This window comes from Panthera tigris, chromosome D4, assembly GCF_018350195.1.
Source record: "Panthera tigris isolate Pti1 chromosome D4, P.tigris_Pti1_mat1.1, whole genome shotgun sequence".
Classification (NCBI taxonomy): Eukaryota; Metazoa; Chordata; class Mammalia; order Carnivora; family Felidae; genus Panthera; species Panthera tigris.
The window spans coordinates 72,694,632-72,709,658 of record NC_056672.1 but is presented as its reverse complement, the minus strand read 5'-3'; the positions used below and the strand labels follow the sequence as shown (position 1 = coordinate 72,709,658).

General features: G+C 51.3%; 2 protein-coding genes across 7 annotated transcripts in view; one reads left to right on the top strand and one right to left on the bottom strand.

Moving 5' to 3' along the window:
• The window catches only part of FKBP15 (FKBP prolyl isomerase family member 15), a 57,312-nt gene extending 53,875 nt beyond the window's left edge, over window positions 1-3,437 (top strand). For all 5 annotated transcript variants that reach the window (XM_042964967.1, XM_007094300.3, XM_042964966.1 and 2 more), the window contains 2 exons: window positions 472-568; window positions 2,814-3,437. In XM_042964967.1, coding sequence (XP_042820901.1) covers window positions 472-568; window positions 2,814-2,891 — 175 coding nt within the window. In that variant the 3' untranslated portion in view covers window positions 2,892-3,437. The remainder of the gene's footprint in view (window positions 1-471; window positions 569-2,813) is intronic.
• On the bottom strand, window positions 17-14,803 carry SLC31A2 (solute carrier family 31 member 2). 2 transcript variants are annotated; one of them, XR_006210743.1, is made up of 5 exons: window positions 14,686-14,803; window positions 10,728-10,794; window positions 8,009-8,198; window positions 4,995-5,250; window positions 17-476 (listed from the first exon to the last, which is right to left on the bottom strand). XR_006210743.1 is itself a non-coding variant. In XM_042964969.1 (4 exons), exons 2-4 carry the CDS (start codon window positions 10,792-10,794, stop codon window positions 6,829-6,831), a joined length of 426 nt encoding a protein of 141 aa, XP_042820903.1. In that variant the 5' UTR covers window positions 14,686-14,800; the 3' UTR covers window positions 5,416-6,828. The 2 variants fall into 2 exon arrangements, 1 of the variants encoding a protein (XP_042820903.1); XM_042964969.1 differs by lacking the exons at window positions 17-476; window positions 4,995-5,250 and adding an exon at window positions 5,416-6,997 and having other exon boundaries at window positions 14,686-14,800.
• Window positions 14,804-15,027: the final 224 nt, after the last annotated feature.

The window sequence follows — 15,027 nt, the reverse complement described above, 5'->3', positions numbered from 1 at the left end:
AAAAAAAAAAAAAGAATGGAAAGGAGCCTTCAATGCCAGGAGTGGGAGGAAGAGACTGCAGAAAGCAGGAACAGCACGTGTAAGGGCCCTGTGGTAGAAAGGGACATGACACAATCAAGGAACTAAAGAAGGCACAGTAAGTAGGAGAGTGGTGTTAACCTGAGATTGGAGAATGAAGTAGGGACCGAGTCATGTGAGATTTTGTATCACTCTTAGAAGTTTGGACTTTACCATGAAAAGCTACTAAAGGGATTTAAGCAAAAAAGTGACACGGCCTGATATATTCGTTTTAAAAGATCATGCTGGCTGTAGGTTATGAAGGGAGTAGGAGCGCCAGAGGCTAGCATGGAGGCGGGAGGAGTTCCTGGGTGGTCATCACAGCTGTTGAATTCTTTCCTCGTGTGGGCGCCGTGGGCTGGAACAGGAACAGCAACATTGTCTGTGACTTGATTTTCTTGATTTTTCCTTCAGTCTCTCTGGGGATGAAGAAGATGAACTGTTTAAAGGGGCAACTCTGAAAGTTTCAAGGCCCAAAGCACAGCCTGACGAGGAGGATGAAGATGAGGTGGTAAGGAAATCCCAGACACTGCCGAGTCCTCCTGCCACTACCTGGGGGCCCTTCCCCGCTGGCCCTGAGAAGAGGACCGGAGTCTGTGGGTGGCCCACGCCCTGGGCTCTGTGTGCAGCGCCCTGTGGGAGCAGGCTTGGGGCTGGGAGGGGGCAGCTCTGTAAGCAGAGGGGGGATGGGCAGATACCACTTCACTCCTGAAAAAGGATCACGATCTCCGTCCATGTGGGAATGGTTTCTACTGTCAGTGAAGGAAGTTGCGCCGCTCAGTCCTGCATTAAAACGCTACAGCCTCAGGTTCCCTCAGGTCTGCTCAGAGACCATGTGCATTATACAACCTGAAGGGACTTGGAAGGTCTTGTCTTGCATCCTTATTCATAGAGAAACTGAGGCTCCAAAAGGTGGTTTACCCAAAGCCACAGAGGGAATTAGTGGCAGAGCTGGGCTCCTCCTGAACTGGGCACCTGTTTCTGAGCCTTCCTGCTTCCCCAGCCTGCTTTCCAAGCTGCTGTCTTGTTTTGTCACCACAACACCCAGGGTAGAAAACAGCCTCGCTCTACAGAGCTCCAGGGTGGCGGCCGGAAGCAGCTTGCCCGTGCAGCCTGTCCCCACTCCGCAACGCCAGGCTGTCACTAGGACATTCAGCTGCTCTGATGGGAATGTCACTAGAGGAGGCGTGGATGGAGAACACACACCAGCCTCAGGCTCAGCCTGTCCCAAGGACAGAAACGTGCGGTGACTGGGGGCACATTTTCTCCCCTCACATGTCAGCCAGAGTGGGCTTTGCCTTTGGCCAGAACCAGGGGGTGTGGCAGAGCAAGGAGCTGGCTTGCATCTACCAAAACCTTTCCCTCCTGCCTGTGCCCCTGCGGGACACGCACCATTTCCTCCTGTTAGCCTTCAACAATTACATTTCCGTTCAGGAATTCTGCATATGAATTCTGCACTTAAAAATAAGAACGAAAAACCAATTGAGTATCCCAAGTGGCTGCCCTAAATAGTTGGAGTGTTTAATTAGCAGTATATTATTGGTATTACTATGAATACTACCAAGTTAATTCCTATTTCCGGGGTACTCTGAAAACCTCACAGACATTCTCATTGAATACGCTACTAATCCAGTGAGGTAGGCACTTTTATCCTGTTCTATAGGAAAGAGGACTGAGGCTCAGCAAGTTTAAATAACATGCTCAGGGTTATCATGCTGGTAAATGGAGAGCTGGAATAGAACAGAAGCAGTGAGCCACATTTTTATTCACTACTGTCAGAGCGTAGAGATCACCTAGTTGATGCCCAGCGAGAGGCACAAGGTCTGTTAGTTGGTGGTGGAGATGGGATCAGCCCAGGCACCCCTGACCACATCATGCTGCCTTCTGTTTGGCCGGCCCTGTGAAGACTGACCCTGGGCCAGGGTAGCTCATAGCAGGAAGTATCTTAGTAGGGGGTGGTCTGTGCGTGCCTTTCTCCGGCATCAATCCCTGCTGCCCCCATGGGACCTGGTCCCCACCAAGCCAGAAGAAAAGGCCAGGAGCTCAAGTCATGAAAAGTAGGGGAATTTCCTCCATAGCCCGTTAACCCCCCTTTTCCTACTACCCGGGTGGAGGAAGCGAGGGAAGGGCCAGTGAGATCAAGGATGCGGGGGCCGTGGCCCTGTGCTCCTGGGCTTTCTTCATCTCTTGGCTTCTCCACTTGGTAATGTGGCCAAGCCGCTGAACTCAACTCTCTCTCAAATGGCGGGGTCACATCTAGAACCAGACAGGCCACCATGGGCCACAGCAATGTTTTTTTCGGATGGAGCTGTATTCTTTCCAGCCTCCCTTCATCTTCCTGCATCTTCTCTCTCCCCTTAGGGCTGCTCTGCTTCTCTCTTTCTTCCTCCTGCTCCCATCTCTCCCCTATCGACCCTGCTTTTCCCACACGAAATGTGTAAGTCACTGCATGAGAAGAAACCTGTCAAATCGATACATGTGTTTCACAAATAAATGACCAAATTAGCCAAACAAAGTTGGTCTTCTTGTGTCTGTGTTGGAAGATCGCCTCCCTTCTCTGCCCGCTTGTCTCAGCTTTATCTGGAAGCCCAGGTTTGATGGCCTCGGGGTTAGTCCTTTCAGTAAAACCGTAACCAACACCCTCCTTTCCAACCTGGAGCCGGGAACGGGTGTCAGTTCACTTCCCCTCACACAGGCGGGAAGGCCGTGTGGTGCAGGGACAAGTGAGGACTGACTACTCTTTCCTGTTTTGGCAGAGCTTGAAGGGACGCCCGCCCCCGACACCCCTTTTTGGAGATGATGACGATGATGATGACATTGACTGGCTGGGATGAAGCCCCAGGAAACCGGTGCAAAGGTTTCTCTACCGCCCCTTCCCTAAGCGCGATTTTGCACAGCCAGCCCTGGGTCTAGACGAGCCACAGGGGGAGGTGAAGGTGAGCGTTCTGAGGACAGCGGTGCAGATATCCGAGTTCCCCAGCTTCTGAGCGCCCCGCCCGGCTGGTCCGAGAGGAGCGTGAGCCTGTCTTCACAACGTTGGGGTCTCGCCTCAGTGTCCCGTTGGGAGGAAAGGCTGGTGGGTAGCCTCCAGCCAGTCACCTACAAGTCCCGTCCTCTTGTGAGCTTTTTAGTCTCTTCACTAACTCAGACTGATCTGCCTCCCGATGCTCAACCGTGCACCAGCAACAGAACCTGTCGCCTCGGGTGAGGTCTCCCTGGTGGAACCCAGGGTGGATTACACTGTCTAAACCCCGGTTTGGTTAACAGCCTTCCCTGCAGTCCTGGGACATGTATCTTTTCTCTGCCTTAAATCTGATACAAGAGGTCAATGAATATTTGAAATTAACAAAACTCAAATAAATGTCTGCAATGGAACTTGACACAAGCTCTTGGGGAGAAATCGAATTTGGTGCTAAGGCAGGCCGTGCTCCTCTCTGGGAACCTCAGGGTAAGAGTTGTAACAGACCTGGGTTGGTTAACATGCACAAAAGCATTAAGACATACTCCCTGGGTACCCCGGAACTCAGGCTTTCAAGGAATGTCCCCACTCTGCTGTCCCCATTCGTCCCAGCCGTTGAAGGCTTGGGGCATCGTGGTTATCTGAGAACCCGTCATTTCGTTCACTTGATCTGGCACACTCAGTCTTGCACCCTAGGAAGCTGTGGACAGAAGGTGGGAGGGTCCAAACGCTGCATTATCATTCATCATGGCACCTGAGGGACTGATTCTCCTCCCCCCCTTTTTTTAAGTTTATTTATTTTGAGAGGGGGAGGGAAGGCGGGGTGGAGAGAGAGGGAGAAAGAATCCCAAGTAGCCTCTACACTCAGTGCAGAGCCCGGTGTGGGGCTCGATCTCACGACTGACATCATGACCTGAGCCAAACTTAAGAATCAGATGTTTAACCACCTGAGCCACCCAGGCATCCCTGATTCTTCTCTTTGAGAGCAGCTTTCCTTTCCCTGTGGACTCAGGGCCAGGGCAAATGCCGAGAAGAGTAGTGAGAAAATATACGTGGTCATTTTACTTCTTCCAAAGACCATGCAACCAGTCTTCAAAAAGAATAATTTTAACAAAAACGTTCCCTGGTTTAAAATGTTTGTAAGATAGGCTCCTGAATTCCCATGGCCTGACACCATCCTTTGTGAAGACGGATCTTTTGTGAGCTTGTCTGCCATAAGTGGGGCTGGGCAACAGAACTACCATTGACTCAGCTCTGTTGTTGAGTGCTTTATACAGACTGTCTCATCTCCATGGCCCTTGCAGAAGACACTGTTACCCCATTTTATAGAGACTGAGGCTTCGAGGTAAATTAATTTGTCCAAGGTCACATAGCTATGAAGCAAGAGGACGAGAATTCAGATCCTGGCCAGCCTATTCTAGAGCCTGGACTCTGGTCCACCATGGTGGCGACCATCACTGCGTTGAGGGAAGAGGGCAGTGGTGCTTGTAAGAAATACAGGCTCCTGGGCCCCATCCCAGATCTCCTGGAACAGAATCTCTGGACTGTTGTGGTAAAATACACAGCACGGACTTTTCAGTCCCCACAGTCTACATATAGTCAGCCTCGTGCCACTGGGCATCATGTGGTCCTAGCCAGTTACTCTCTTAGCCTCCCCCTCATCTGTGCTGATGAGCGGATTCGGGCCAGGCTGCCTGGCCCTGCCTCCTAGCTCTGCCACTCAGTGCTCAACTTCCTCTTTTCTGAGACGGACAGATTTCCTACCTTGTTGTGAAGGTTAAATTAGTTAATACTGTAAAGTGCTTAGGACACTGGCATGTACAAAGCTAGGTGTCTGTTAAATTTTTAAAAATTCAGGTTAGTGAAGGTGCTACCTTTTGTGACTTGGCCCTGAAGAATGTCCACATGCTTAGTCTAACTAGCTTCTCTAGAGCATAGATTTTCTAAAAGCCTTCTGTGCTGTTCAGGCCCCACACACCTTTAGAGGCTGTATCAAACCAAAGAGGTTGCCGGTCACCCATGGAAGTGCTCATCTCAGCAGTGCCCAGGGGAGGGAGCCTTAGCCGCTCAGCACGGATAACTGGATACATTGAGGCTGCATCAGCGAGACCACACTGGACACTGGAAACCTTCCATCCGTCATGACACAGAACAGCCTTCCAGTTTCCTGCTGAGGCGCGGAGGTTGTGCTGGTCAATATTGAAGGTGGCACATACTTTCTGTTGCTGTTGTCACTGTAAATTAAAGAGGGGGGTTTGATGTATTTTTGCTTCTGGCCTAGGGAGAGAAGGTGCTTTGCAGTCTGTGTGACAAACCGTTGTTTTTCTCACGGCACAGCCCCCAGTCAGTATTTGGTGTGTGAGCATAAGAATGACTGTCGGCTCGGCTAAGGTTGTGGGGTGTCTGCCTGAGTGCGTGGCGTTTCAGGGCTGGCTTCCCTGAGCACAGAGTTGTCTTCATAGCAGGTGCACAGACTCAGTCTCAGCTCCTGCTGAGTTATAAGGGGTGGGGGTGGGGGGGCGGCGTGTGCTTGCTGTCTCAGTGAGGAGAAACACAAGAATGGTCACACGTCATTTAAAATATATATATTTATTAAAATGTATATTTCTTTTTTAATCCCCAAAGCTTAAGACCGTCTTCCATCTAGCCCGTGAGGTACTTGAACGCAGACATTACAGTATACAGCAGTGATTTTCCCTCCCTGGGTCTCTTATTTCCTTTTTCTGTAACGTGAACTATCTGGAGAGTTCCATCTAAGTCTACAAATGTAATGCTTTGGTTTGATTGCTTATCGTGTCTTCGGTCAGCAGCCCCCATGGCTTACCCAGCATTTCAAGTGAATGAAATCATGTTTCCCCACCAGATGATTATGGCTGAGCAGGAAGTAATAAATAGAGAACGTTAAGTATTGAATATTCAGTGCAGTTCTCCGTTCTGCGTAAAAGAAGGATCCGGTTCAAAGGAGGCATTGGAGCCATGGAAAGTGCCCCAGACACCTCAAGCCCTTAGACTGTCTTCCTCCCTCAGGCAGTGCTGTCTGATGGGAGAAGCTCCCTATCCAGAGGATAAGTCCAGCTCCTCTGCCTTTAATCTGCTGTCACTCACTCTGCCCACAAGAAAGAGAAACAGTTCCCAGCAGAAGTTGCTGTCCATCATGAATAACATGAAGTCATTTCATTAAAAATTTTGTCTCGTATTAGTGTGCAAAATTGCCAACCAGGGGTTCAATGGGGAAAATGAAAAATCTTAGTTTGTTCTCATGATCCACAGCAGGGGACAATCTTTATGTGTCCCAAAGGCAGAAAGGTGAGAAAAAGGAGCCAGTGTGGTCTCCATCCCTCAGACAGAAGAGGTCAGGAAGGCCAGTGGAAGATGCTCCTCTACATAAGGCACAAATCACGAGAGCAGAAGGTATCCAGCTTCCATGACCTTCGTCACCCAGAACCCATCTCCCTGTCTTGAAGATCTTTGGAAATTCTTAATTTTTGAGTCACAGAAATAAATCATCATGGGTTCAGCAACCCTGTCCCCAGGTTCTGGTCTCTCCACTCTCCCTCGGGCCACAGAAGCCTTACTAAGGCACAAAATGACCGTGCCCGGGCCCTGTGCATGATGGCTGAGGACAGAGGTAGCTGCGGTGGCCTCCAAACTCCAGGCAGCAAGTGCCGGCTTCAGCTGAAAGTCTCCAAGAGCTGGGAGCGAGGAGAGGAACCGCCATCAGAAGAAACGGGAGACATGGGACTGGAATTTCAATGTCTGGAAGAGGGGGCCCAGCTCTCTCTAGCACTCGGTGCCCGCAGAGCCCTCACCAGCTAAACCATGCTGAGAAGTGGATAGGCTAGGTAGTATCCTACAGCAGAGCCAAGGATCACGCCGAAGAAAATCCAGGTGTTGTAGGACATGACAGCCAGCATCATGAAGTAGCCTATGACCACCTGAACGACATGGATTAGAGACTGGCCAAAGTGACAGAAAAACCACCTAGATGAAAAGGAGAGCCATGTTAATGTTGGTAATGAGCTGGAAGCTAGGAGCTGGTGTCAGGAAGCAGAAAGCGCAGCTGAGTTACAGGACCAGCTTATTTGTAATTTGTATGCTTCACCCAGAAGAGATTTCTTTTCAAAGAGCTCTATGAGAAACCACTGACGGGACAGGGCCTTGTACAAGGAGCCTTGGATAATCACTTCTTTACTACATTTAGCTCTGAGCTTCCTGGCATCCTAGGCAAAAGGGAAAATGAGACATGTATTCTGTCATGTCTGATAAAGGATAATACAAACTCATCAATCAGTAAAGCAGATTTTTTTTTTTCCTTCTGAATCTACTGTGGGAGGCAATACTACAATGGAAAGAACATGGGCTTTGGTGGCAGATCAGCTCCTGGCTCTGCCACTTAACACAAATAACTTAACCTCTCTGAGGTTTTGTTTCCCTAAACAGGAATAAGAACACTTCCCTTGCAGGGTGGGTGTGTATAGTAGAGACGCCCGTGTAAGGAGCAGACAGGCTCCTGACGCACGGCTGGAGCTGGAGAGAGGGCAGAACTGGGACCCTACGGGACTGCCTTATCAGACTGGGATGGGGAGGAGGGGGAGGAGGGAGGAGGGGGCTCCCTGACCCAGATGGATCCACTGCCGACAGCAATTCTTACTACTTGTGTAGGGACGGCTGCAGATTCCATCCTGGGTTTGGAAACCTTAGTGACCTAAGAAACTGCTGAGATTTGGAGGGGGGCCGGGTGGACACCCGTATTGCTAGGCAGAGGCCTGCACAGAGTTCTGAAGGTCTGAGCCTCCCAAGTGGCTGTTCACAGCTCTGGCCTGGGCATCAGGTGTCCTCACTACTTACTCACGGTAAGCACTTCGGCAAGTTTTGTTCCTTGGGCCTCGATTTGCTTTCTGTGAAGTGGGGCTAATGCCCTGTGGGCCCAGCCTCTCTCTCAGGGTGACTGTGAGTAGTACTCTGCCGTTCCCCACACACTGTGCCTGTTACCTGAGGCGGGCTCTGCTGACCGGGGCCGAGTCTGAGGCTGAAGAATCCTGGTCTGTCTCCTCAGTGAGCTGCTGGCTGGAGAGGACGGACACACTCACTACAGCCTGGTGGAGCAGCTTGGCTTTGCCAACCTTGATGCTTTCGTACAACACGGCCAGGAACAGGACCACCAGCACGGAAAGGGCCATGCCTGTCAAACGAAGCCGAGTTGCAGAGACCGGGCCGGGCAAGCCGTGCTCGCCTTCTGGCAGCTTCCCCTGGGGCCTGGGATAGGAGGCAGGAGACCACCTCCACCCATTCCCTCTGAATCCATCCCATCCGCCTCTCTCGCATCTTCTCCCCCTGCCGTGGGCTCAGAACTTCACTGTCTCTTTCCCTCTCCAGCTCTTTCTTGGAAGGGTTGGCCTATCGGGGTATGGCTTTGAGGTCAGGAAGAGAAGCCCTCTGGGAAAGGTAGGGTCCTAGGGTGAAGAAGACACATGCCACCGCCCCCAGCTGCTCCCCCTGCAGGGGTCACAAGTCTCTGTCAAGACTGCTTTTTTTTTTCTTTTTTTGAGAGAAGGCACAAGCAGGGAAGGGGCAGAGAGCGAATCCCAAGCAGGCTCCGCGCCCAGCGCAGAGCACAATGTGGGACTCTATCTCACGACCTCAAGATCACCGCCTGAGCCGAAATCACGAGTCAGACACTCAACAGGCTGAGCCATCCAGGCGTCCCCTGTCATGACTTCTTGTTAAGGGAAGAGCATGTACAGTGAGGTTCCATTTATGAGTATGTACATAGAAAAGTCTGGAAGAAGGGAGATTCAGCAAAGGAGTCGTAATCATCTTAGCAAATTAGGATATAAGAGATTTATTTTAGAGAGAATGAGCGGGGGAGGGGCAAAGGGAGGGGGGAGAGAGAACCCCAAGCAGGCTCCATGCTCAGTGCAGAGCCCAACATGGGGCTCGATCTCATGACCCTGGGATCATGACCTGAGCCGAAATCAAGAGTCAGACACTCAACCGACTGAGCCACCCAGGCACCCCAGGATATAAGAGAGTTTTATTTTCTTCTCACCTAACTTCCCAAAGTTTCTACTGTGTTTATTGCTTGTATAATAGTTGGGGGGGGGGGGGGAAACCAGTAAGTTATTTTACGGAAAACATTAAGTGCTTACTAGGGCTGCTGTGTAAAATTAGCTGCTAATTGCTACTTTGGTTTTACAAGACAAGAGGAGGGATACTAAATGGTCCAGCTATAGTTATTTTATTGGGCTCCCAGGAGGAAATCATCTACAAAAGATGCAGGTTATTTAAAATATAAAATTACATGTAATTACATGCATATGGTACAAATTCAACTGGTGCAAAAGGGTATACAGTGAAAGGTTAGTCTTCCTCCCAGCCCAGTCCCTAAAACCCCGGTCGTCTCCCTGGAGCGTTTTCCTCCATAGCTTTCCAGGGATCCTCGCTGTCAATATAAGCCTTTGTCTGAACGACAGCATCCTGTCTGTGCATATTCTTCTGCATCTGACGTTGCCATCCAAGTACACCTTGTACAGAGGTTCCCCTTAGTTCACACAGATCTGCCTTATTTCTGGGGTTTCATAGTGTCTGTGATAGAGTCTATTTTCCAAAGACGGCCACCTCACCCTATCCCTGCCAACGTGTTCTGCTTACAATGTCAGCATCCTGCCATCAAGTGGTGGGGTCCATGCCCCCCACCTTTTAGGCTGAGAAGACCTTTGTGACTTCCTCACCCAATATAGGTGGAAGTGAGGCTCTGTGACTTCCAAGACTGGGTCTTAAAAATCCCATGCACTTCTACCTCGTTCTCTTGACACACTCGCTCCTTGGAACCCAGCTGCCCTGCCACAGGAAACCGGGGGGCCATAGGAGACGCCACACGGAGGGCTTCGGCCAACAACCTCCGCTGAGGTCCTCGCTGACAGCCAGCAGCGAGCGGTCGACTGGAACATGAGGAGGTCTTCAGGAGGACTCCAGTCCCAGCCACTGTCTGACTGCACCTGCCTGAGAGGCTTTGAGGGGGACCGCCTGGCAGAGCACAGTCGACTCAGAGCCTTGAGAAGGGGTACTACCGACTGGGATCCCCGGCATGGTAACCTGCTGAAGGCATGATCATGATTTATTTGATCGACGCCTGCAAGGATGGGCATGTGGGCCACTTTCATTCTACTTTTAAAATGCAGTTATTGAAGCTGAACCAGAACTCCATCGTGAATTCGGGCCCAGCTCTGCCTTTTCAAGTCAAAGCCCTATCCTTCTCTTGTAAACTGGTGTCTCGTCTGAAGCCCAGCCAGCAGCGGCTGCTCTGGGTTTCTGAACTGACGCTGGGCATGCTATGAAGGAGGTACTAGGAGACAAGACACCTCGATCTACTTCTGGCTCTGAGGGTTTACTCGCTGTGTGACCCTGGATGAGTCTCTTTCCCTCTCTGGGCTTCAGTTCCTTCTCTTGTAGTAGAGGCAAAAGCTGTATCCTTGGCCTCTCTCTGGGCCTTTGTGACAGTGAGATAACGGTGCCTTTTGGGATCTGAAAAGCAGTGCTTGCAAATGGAATTATAAATGCAAAGTTCCTGCTCAATGTTAATGTAAGAGGAGTCAGGCCCTTACATTTAAGCCCACTTAAATGTCCACAGAGCATAAAGAGAACCCAGGCTGTCCACTGCCTAGAGCTACCAGGCTTTCCAAGCTACAAGCCTAGGCTTCTCAATTCTTACCTGTAGGACTGTGGACACTCCAAAAATCAAACAGAAGCACCACCTCATCGGAGAAAATGAAATGCATCTGAAAGAGAAAGGAATCTGCATTACAGGGGGCTTAGGGCAGTGGAAGTCATGGCCCCTAATGCTCTCCAGCAGCCTCCCCTAAAGGCCCAGAGGAGTGAGGTCACTGGTCTTAAGTGCAGGAAGGGACATTAGCTGTCCCCAGGACCAACTTGAGGCCAGGCCGGGCAGGGACGCACCCAAGGCCCCACAGCAGGTGCACAGCAGAGCTATCATGGAGCTGGTCCTGCTCCAGGTGGAAGTGAGGTGTGGGGACTACCACACAGGTCGGTGTTGTCAGGTCTCGCTGAGATGTCCCCTCTGTGCCCTCCAAACCCAGTGGGGAAGCACCGGACTGTGGAACGGCTGCCTCTCTTACCCCGGGCCCTAGCCATTCTGTTCCAGCCATGTGTATCCTGGAGGGGCCAATGCCGCCGTCTCCACGCTGTGCTCCACATCCGTCTGCTCATTTTACATTAAACATTTGGTGACCCCATTCTGTGCCCAGCATTCTGGACAAAGGTTAACATCTCTGCCCTCGATGAGCTCTCCACCTCGCAGAAAGAAGGAAGGCAGAAGCACAGACCACGCAGCCGCCATCCGAGTGCCCTTCTCAAAGAGCGCCTTGCCCATCCTGTGTCGGCGGGGGGCATCGAGGGTTCTTTATACATAATCTCAGTTCACAACAGCCCTGTGTGTGACAGGGACAATTAGGCCCATCTCATGGAAAGGAAACTTGGGGAAACTAGCCTCAGAGGAGTTAAGTAATCTGCTGAAGGTGCCAAGGCTAGGAAGTTGGCAGAGCTGAGATTCTAAGCCGGGTCTAGTTGGATGCCAAGCCAGGATTCCAGGATGCTATGCTCCCCTTGATCGCCAAGAAAGGAGGACAAGAAGGGAGCCAGGTGGCGATTCTCGATACCCACACCAGGCTTACTGACTGTGTCCGGCAACATTAAAGCCGGAGGGATCAGTATTAGTCCACCGTCTCAGGGAAAGGAAGGTCCTCTCTCATCACTGGGTAAGTAGGACCTCAGTCCTCAGCAGCGGCTCTGCAAATACCGTCAGGGCTCCGCCAGCTAAGGGGACCCTGGCTGAGTGGGATCAGATGACAGAAGCTTTGCCTTCTAAGGCAAGTATTAGAATCCCCCAATGTCAGAGCTAGAGTGTCCTTAGAGAGTTTCTTTTTTTTTTTAATTTTTTTTTTTCATTAACATTTATTTTATTTTTGAGACAGAGAGAGACAGAGCATGAATCGGGGAGGCACAGAGAGAGAGGGAGACACAGAATCGGAAGCAGGCTCCAGGCTCCGAGCCATCAGCCCAGAGCCCGACGCGGGGCTCGAACTCACGGACCGCGAGATTGTGACCCGGGCTGAAGTCGGACGCTTAACCGACAGCCACCCAGGCGCCCCGAGAGTTTCTTTTATTGTGATATAATTAACATGTAACTCTATATTAGTTTCAGATGTACAACATGATTCACTATTTGTATATATTGTGAAATGATCAGCTAGTAAGACTAGCTTAACATCCATTACTGCTCAGTTACAAATTTTCTTCTTGTGATGAGAATTTCTAAGATCTACTCTCTCAGCAAGTCTTAAATATACAATACAGTAGTATTAACTATAGTCACCATGCTGGGCATCACTTTTTTTTTCTCTCAAAGGGTTTTTTTTTTTTTTTAGTCCCCTGGCTTTCAACTCCGTTTTGTTTTGTTCTGTTTTTGGTGTGTGTGTGTGTGTGTGTGTGTGTGTGTGTGTGTTGCCAGGGATCATTGGCAAATAAAATCTTCCTTGTAACTCCACCATATAAAACCCGGGGTTCTGAGTGAGGGGGGGAGAGAGGTCCGAGCTCTGCAGAAACTCAGTGTGAAAAACACTGATCTGGTCCCACTTGGCCCCTCTCTACCTCCATCTCATTCCCAGATGGGGAAAATGAGTCCCAGCAGGGGAAGGGATTTGCCCAAGACCATATAAGAGGAAAAGGGAAACCTAGGAATCATATAAAAATCATGTTGAAGAATTCTGAGATAAAAATAGCTTTTTATCCCCCTAGTGGGAAAGGGGTACCTGCTTAATGTAAAAAGCTGAAACAGTACCAAAAAGAAAGTATAAATCATTTTGAGTCCTACCAGCCAGACATCCCTTGTTAAGATTTCAAAAAGCATATACGTTGACTTGACAAAATGTTCACAAAAGATGGACATATGAAAACAAACAAGTACCAATCGTCCTGTGAGACTCCATTTACACTGGAGTTACGCTCATTCAGCTTGAACAGAAGCCTTGGGCACCATCTCTGCGTTGGGAGCAGAGGGGGTATTGCACCATATGCCCCCTCTCTGGGTTCACTTAATAAAGCGGTTGGCATGACTGGAATGTCCCCAACGGCTAGTTAATCAGAGAAGTTCCCTAACTGGCTTCCTTCTATCATCCTTGGGCCTGGGCCAGCGCTCTCAGGAGCCTCAAACAACTTTTGCTGTGGACTTGAACACCCACAGAGCAATAAATGTAATTCAGCTGACAAACATTGATTTTCGTTTCGCTAGGGATGCAGATGCTGGAGATACGGAGACAAACGAGACAAGTCCTTGGCCCTCACAGAACTAACCATCCATCAGGGGAGAGGGAAGGGAAGAGATCATTACAACAGGTGTATGTAGTTCAGTGCAAGGGAGGCACAGAGGATGCTTCCTGGGGGGTGCTGGGGATTAAGCCCCCTGGGGAGGTACCTAACCCAGCCAGGAAGACAGATGGCTTGGACATCTGAAGCAGGGGGGTGGCGGTGGGGGGGGCGGTGCGCAGGAGGCAGCCAGGGGGAAGACGGAGTTTAGTATGTTCCAAGCTGGAAGTGCCCGGAGAGTGGTTCCACCTACTGGGGAGTGAAGAATCGGGGGAAGACAAAGCCTCGCCTACCCTTGCCTTTTCAACTGGAGAACAAGACTCAAATCAGCAATACTCTGAGTTGGGGCTGCATTTTTCAGTGAAACAGGGCCCTGTGGTCAGATATGCATGAGGCAGCGCCCTACCCTCGTTTCCCCACTTGGGTGGAATCTCAGCCTCCAGACCCCACGTCTAACTTATCTGTGCCTTATTCAGGGCCCCACCCTGGGCAGGGAGAGGCTGTGGTGAAGAAGAGAGCAATCATGGACTTGTTTTCTTTACGTTCTCATCTGCGGTTACTTACACTTTGAGAAGCGCTCTCTCATTTATAAACCCAAGAGTTCAGGGGGGAGCTTATGTCCCCGTCCTGTGCTGCCCGGCTCTTCCCCTCTATTTCCCCTTTTAGAAACCCAGTAGGAGGTGGGGGGTGAGCCTTCGACTAAGTGACCAGTGTTGGCTTCCTGTATCCTCAATTCTATGACATTCTTCGTGGGATGTATTACGATTTCTTCGAAGACCAAAGAGTCTGGCAAGCTGTCATTCTCTCCCAGGTGAACTCCACCTAAAAAAAATAGTCTGAAATGCCACTTCCTACCCAAATGTAGGGAAGATGGAAAGTAGCTGGGTCTGGGCTTTTTTTCCCCCCCAGAGATTCAGACCACAGGCTAGCCGCGACAGAGAGCCCCCCCCACCACCCCCCTCCGGGCGTGTTCTCGGTGCGTGAAGTGCACCGGGCCTTAGCTCCTGATGGGGGCCTTCTCGGAATCTCCGCCAAGTCACTGCCCCCAGGGCAGGGAACCCTCGGCCAAGTCCGTCTTCACCCACCGCGCCTCCACCGCTCGTCCGGTCGGGCCGGACTGACTCCCAGCGGGAGGCACAAATAAGAGAAAACCCCAAAGCAAAGCCACCGCCAGCTCCGCCTCCCGCGTTCCCCCAAGGCTCGCTCCTGGCCAAGGGGCGACGGGCACTCGAGGGTCCCGCCCGGGCCACCCGCCCCGCGTCGTCGCTGTCGGCGGAGCCTGCACTCACCTTTGAGGTGAGCGCGCCGAGCGGGCGCTGGAGCTGCTGCTGCTCGCTCGGGGCTCCCAGCTCCGAGTCCGTCCAGCCGCCGCCGCCGCGATCGCGACCCGGGCGGCGCGGTCACATGTCGGGGTGAGGCGGGCGCGCGGGTGCCTGGGAGTTGTGGTCCCCACGTGAGGCCTCACTCCGGGCGGCCTGGGGCGCACCCACGGGTCCCCGAGCCGGCGGCGCGCCAGCTGGAGTCGCCAGCGCAGCGGGGGCTCCGTCCTGCGCACCGTTTGGCTCCTTACCCAGTTTTGCACTTGACCTGTCTTTGCAATTATCATTTAAAAAGTTTATTGCTCTTCTAAT

Excerpts from the sequence above, each read along its gene's own strand:
- SLC31A2 (XM_042964969.1), bottom strand. The coding sequence starts at position 10,794 with ATGCATTTCATTTTCTCCGATGAGGTGGTGCTTCTGTTTGATTTTTGG. Across the intron at positions 8,199-10,727 it reads GAGTGTCCACAGTCCTACAG|GCATGGCCCTTTCCGTGCTG; the intron begins GTAAGAATTGAG and ends TTCGTTTGACAG. Across the intron at positions 6,998-8,008 it reads GTCAGCAGAGCCCGCCTCAG|GTGGTTTTTCTGTCACTTTG; the intron begins GTAACAGGCACA and ends CTTTTCATCTAG.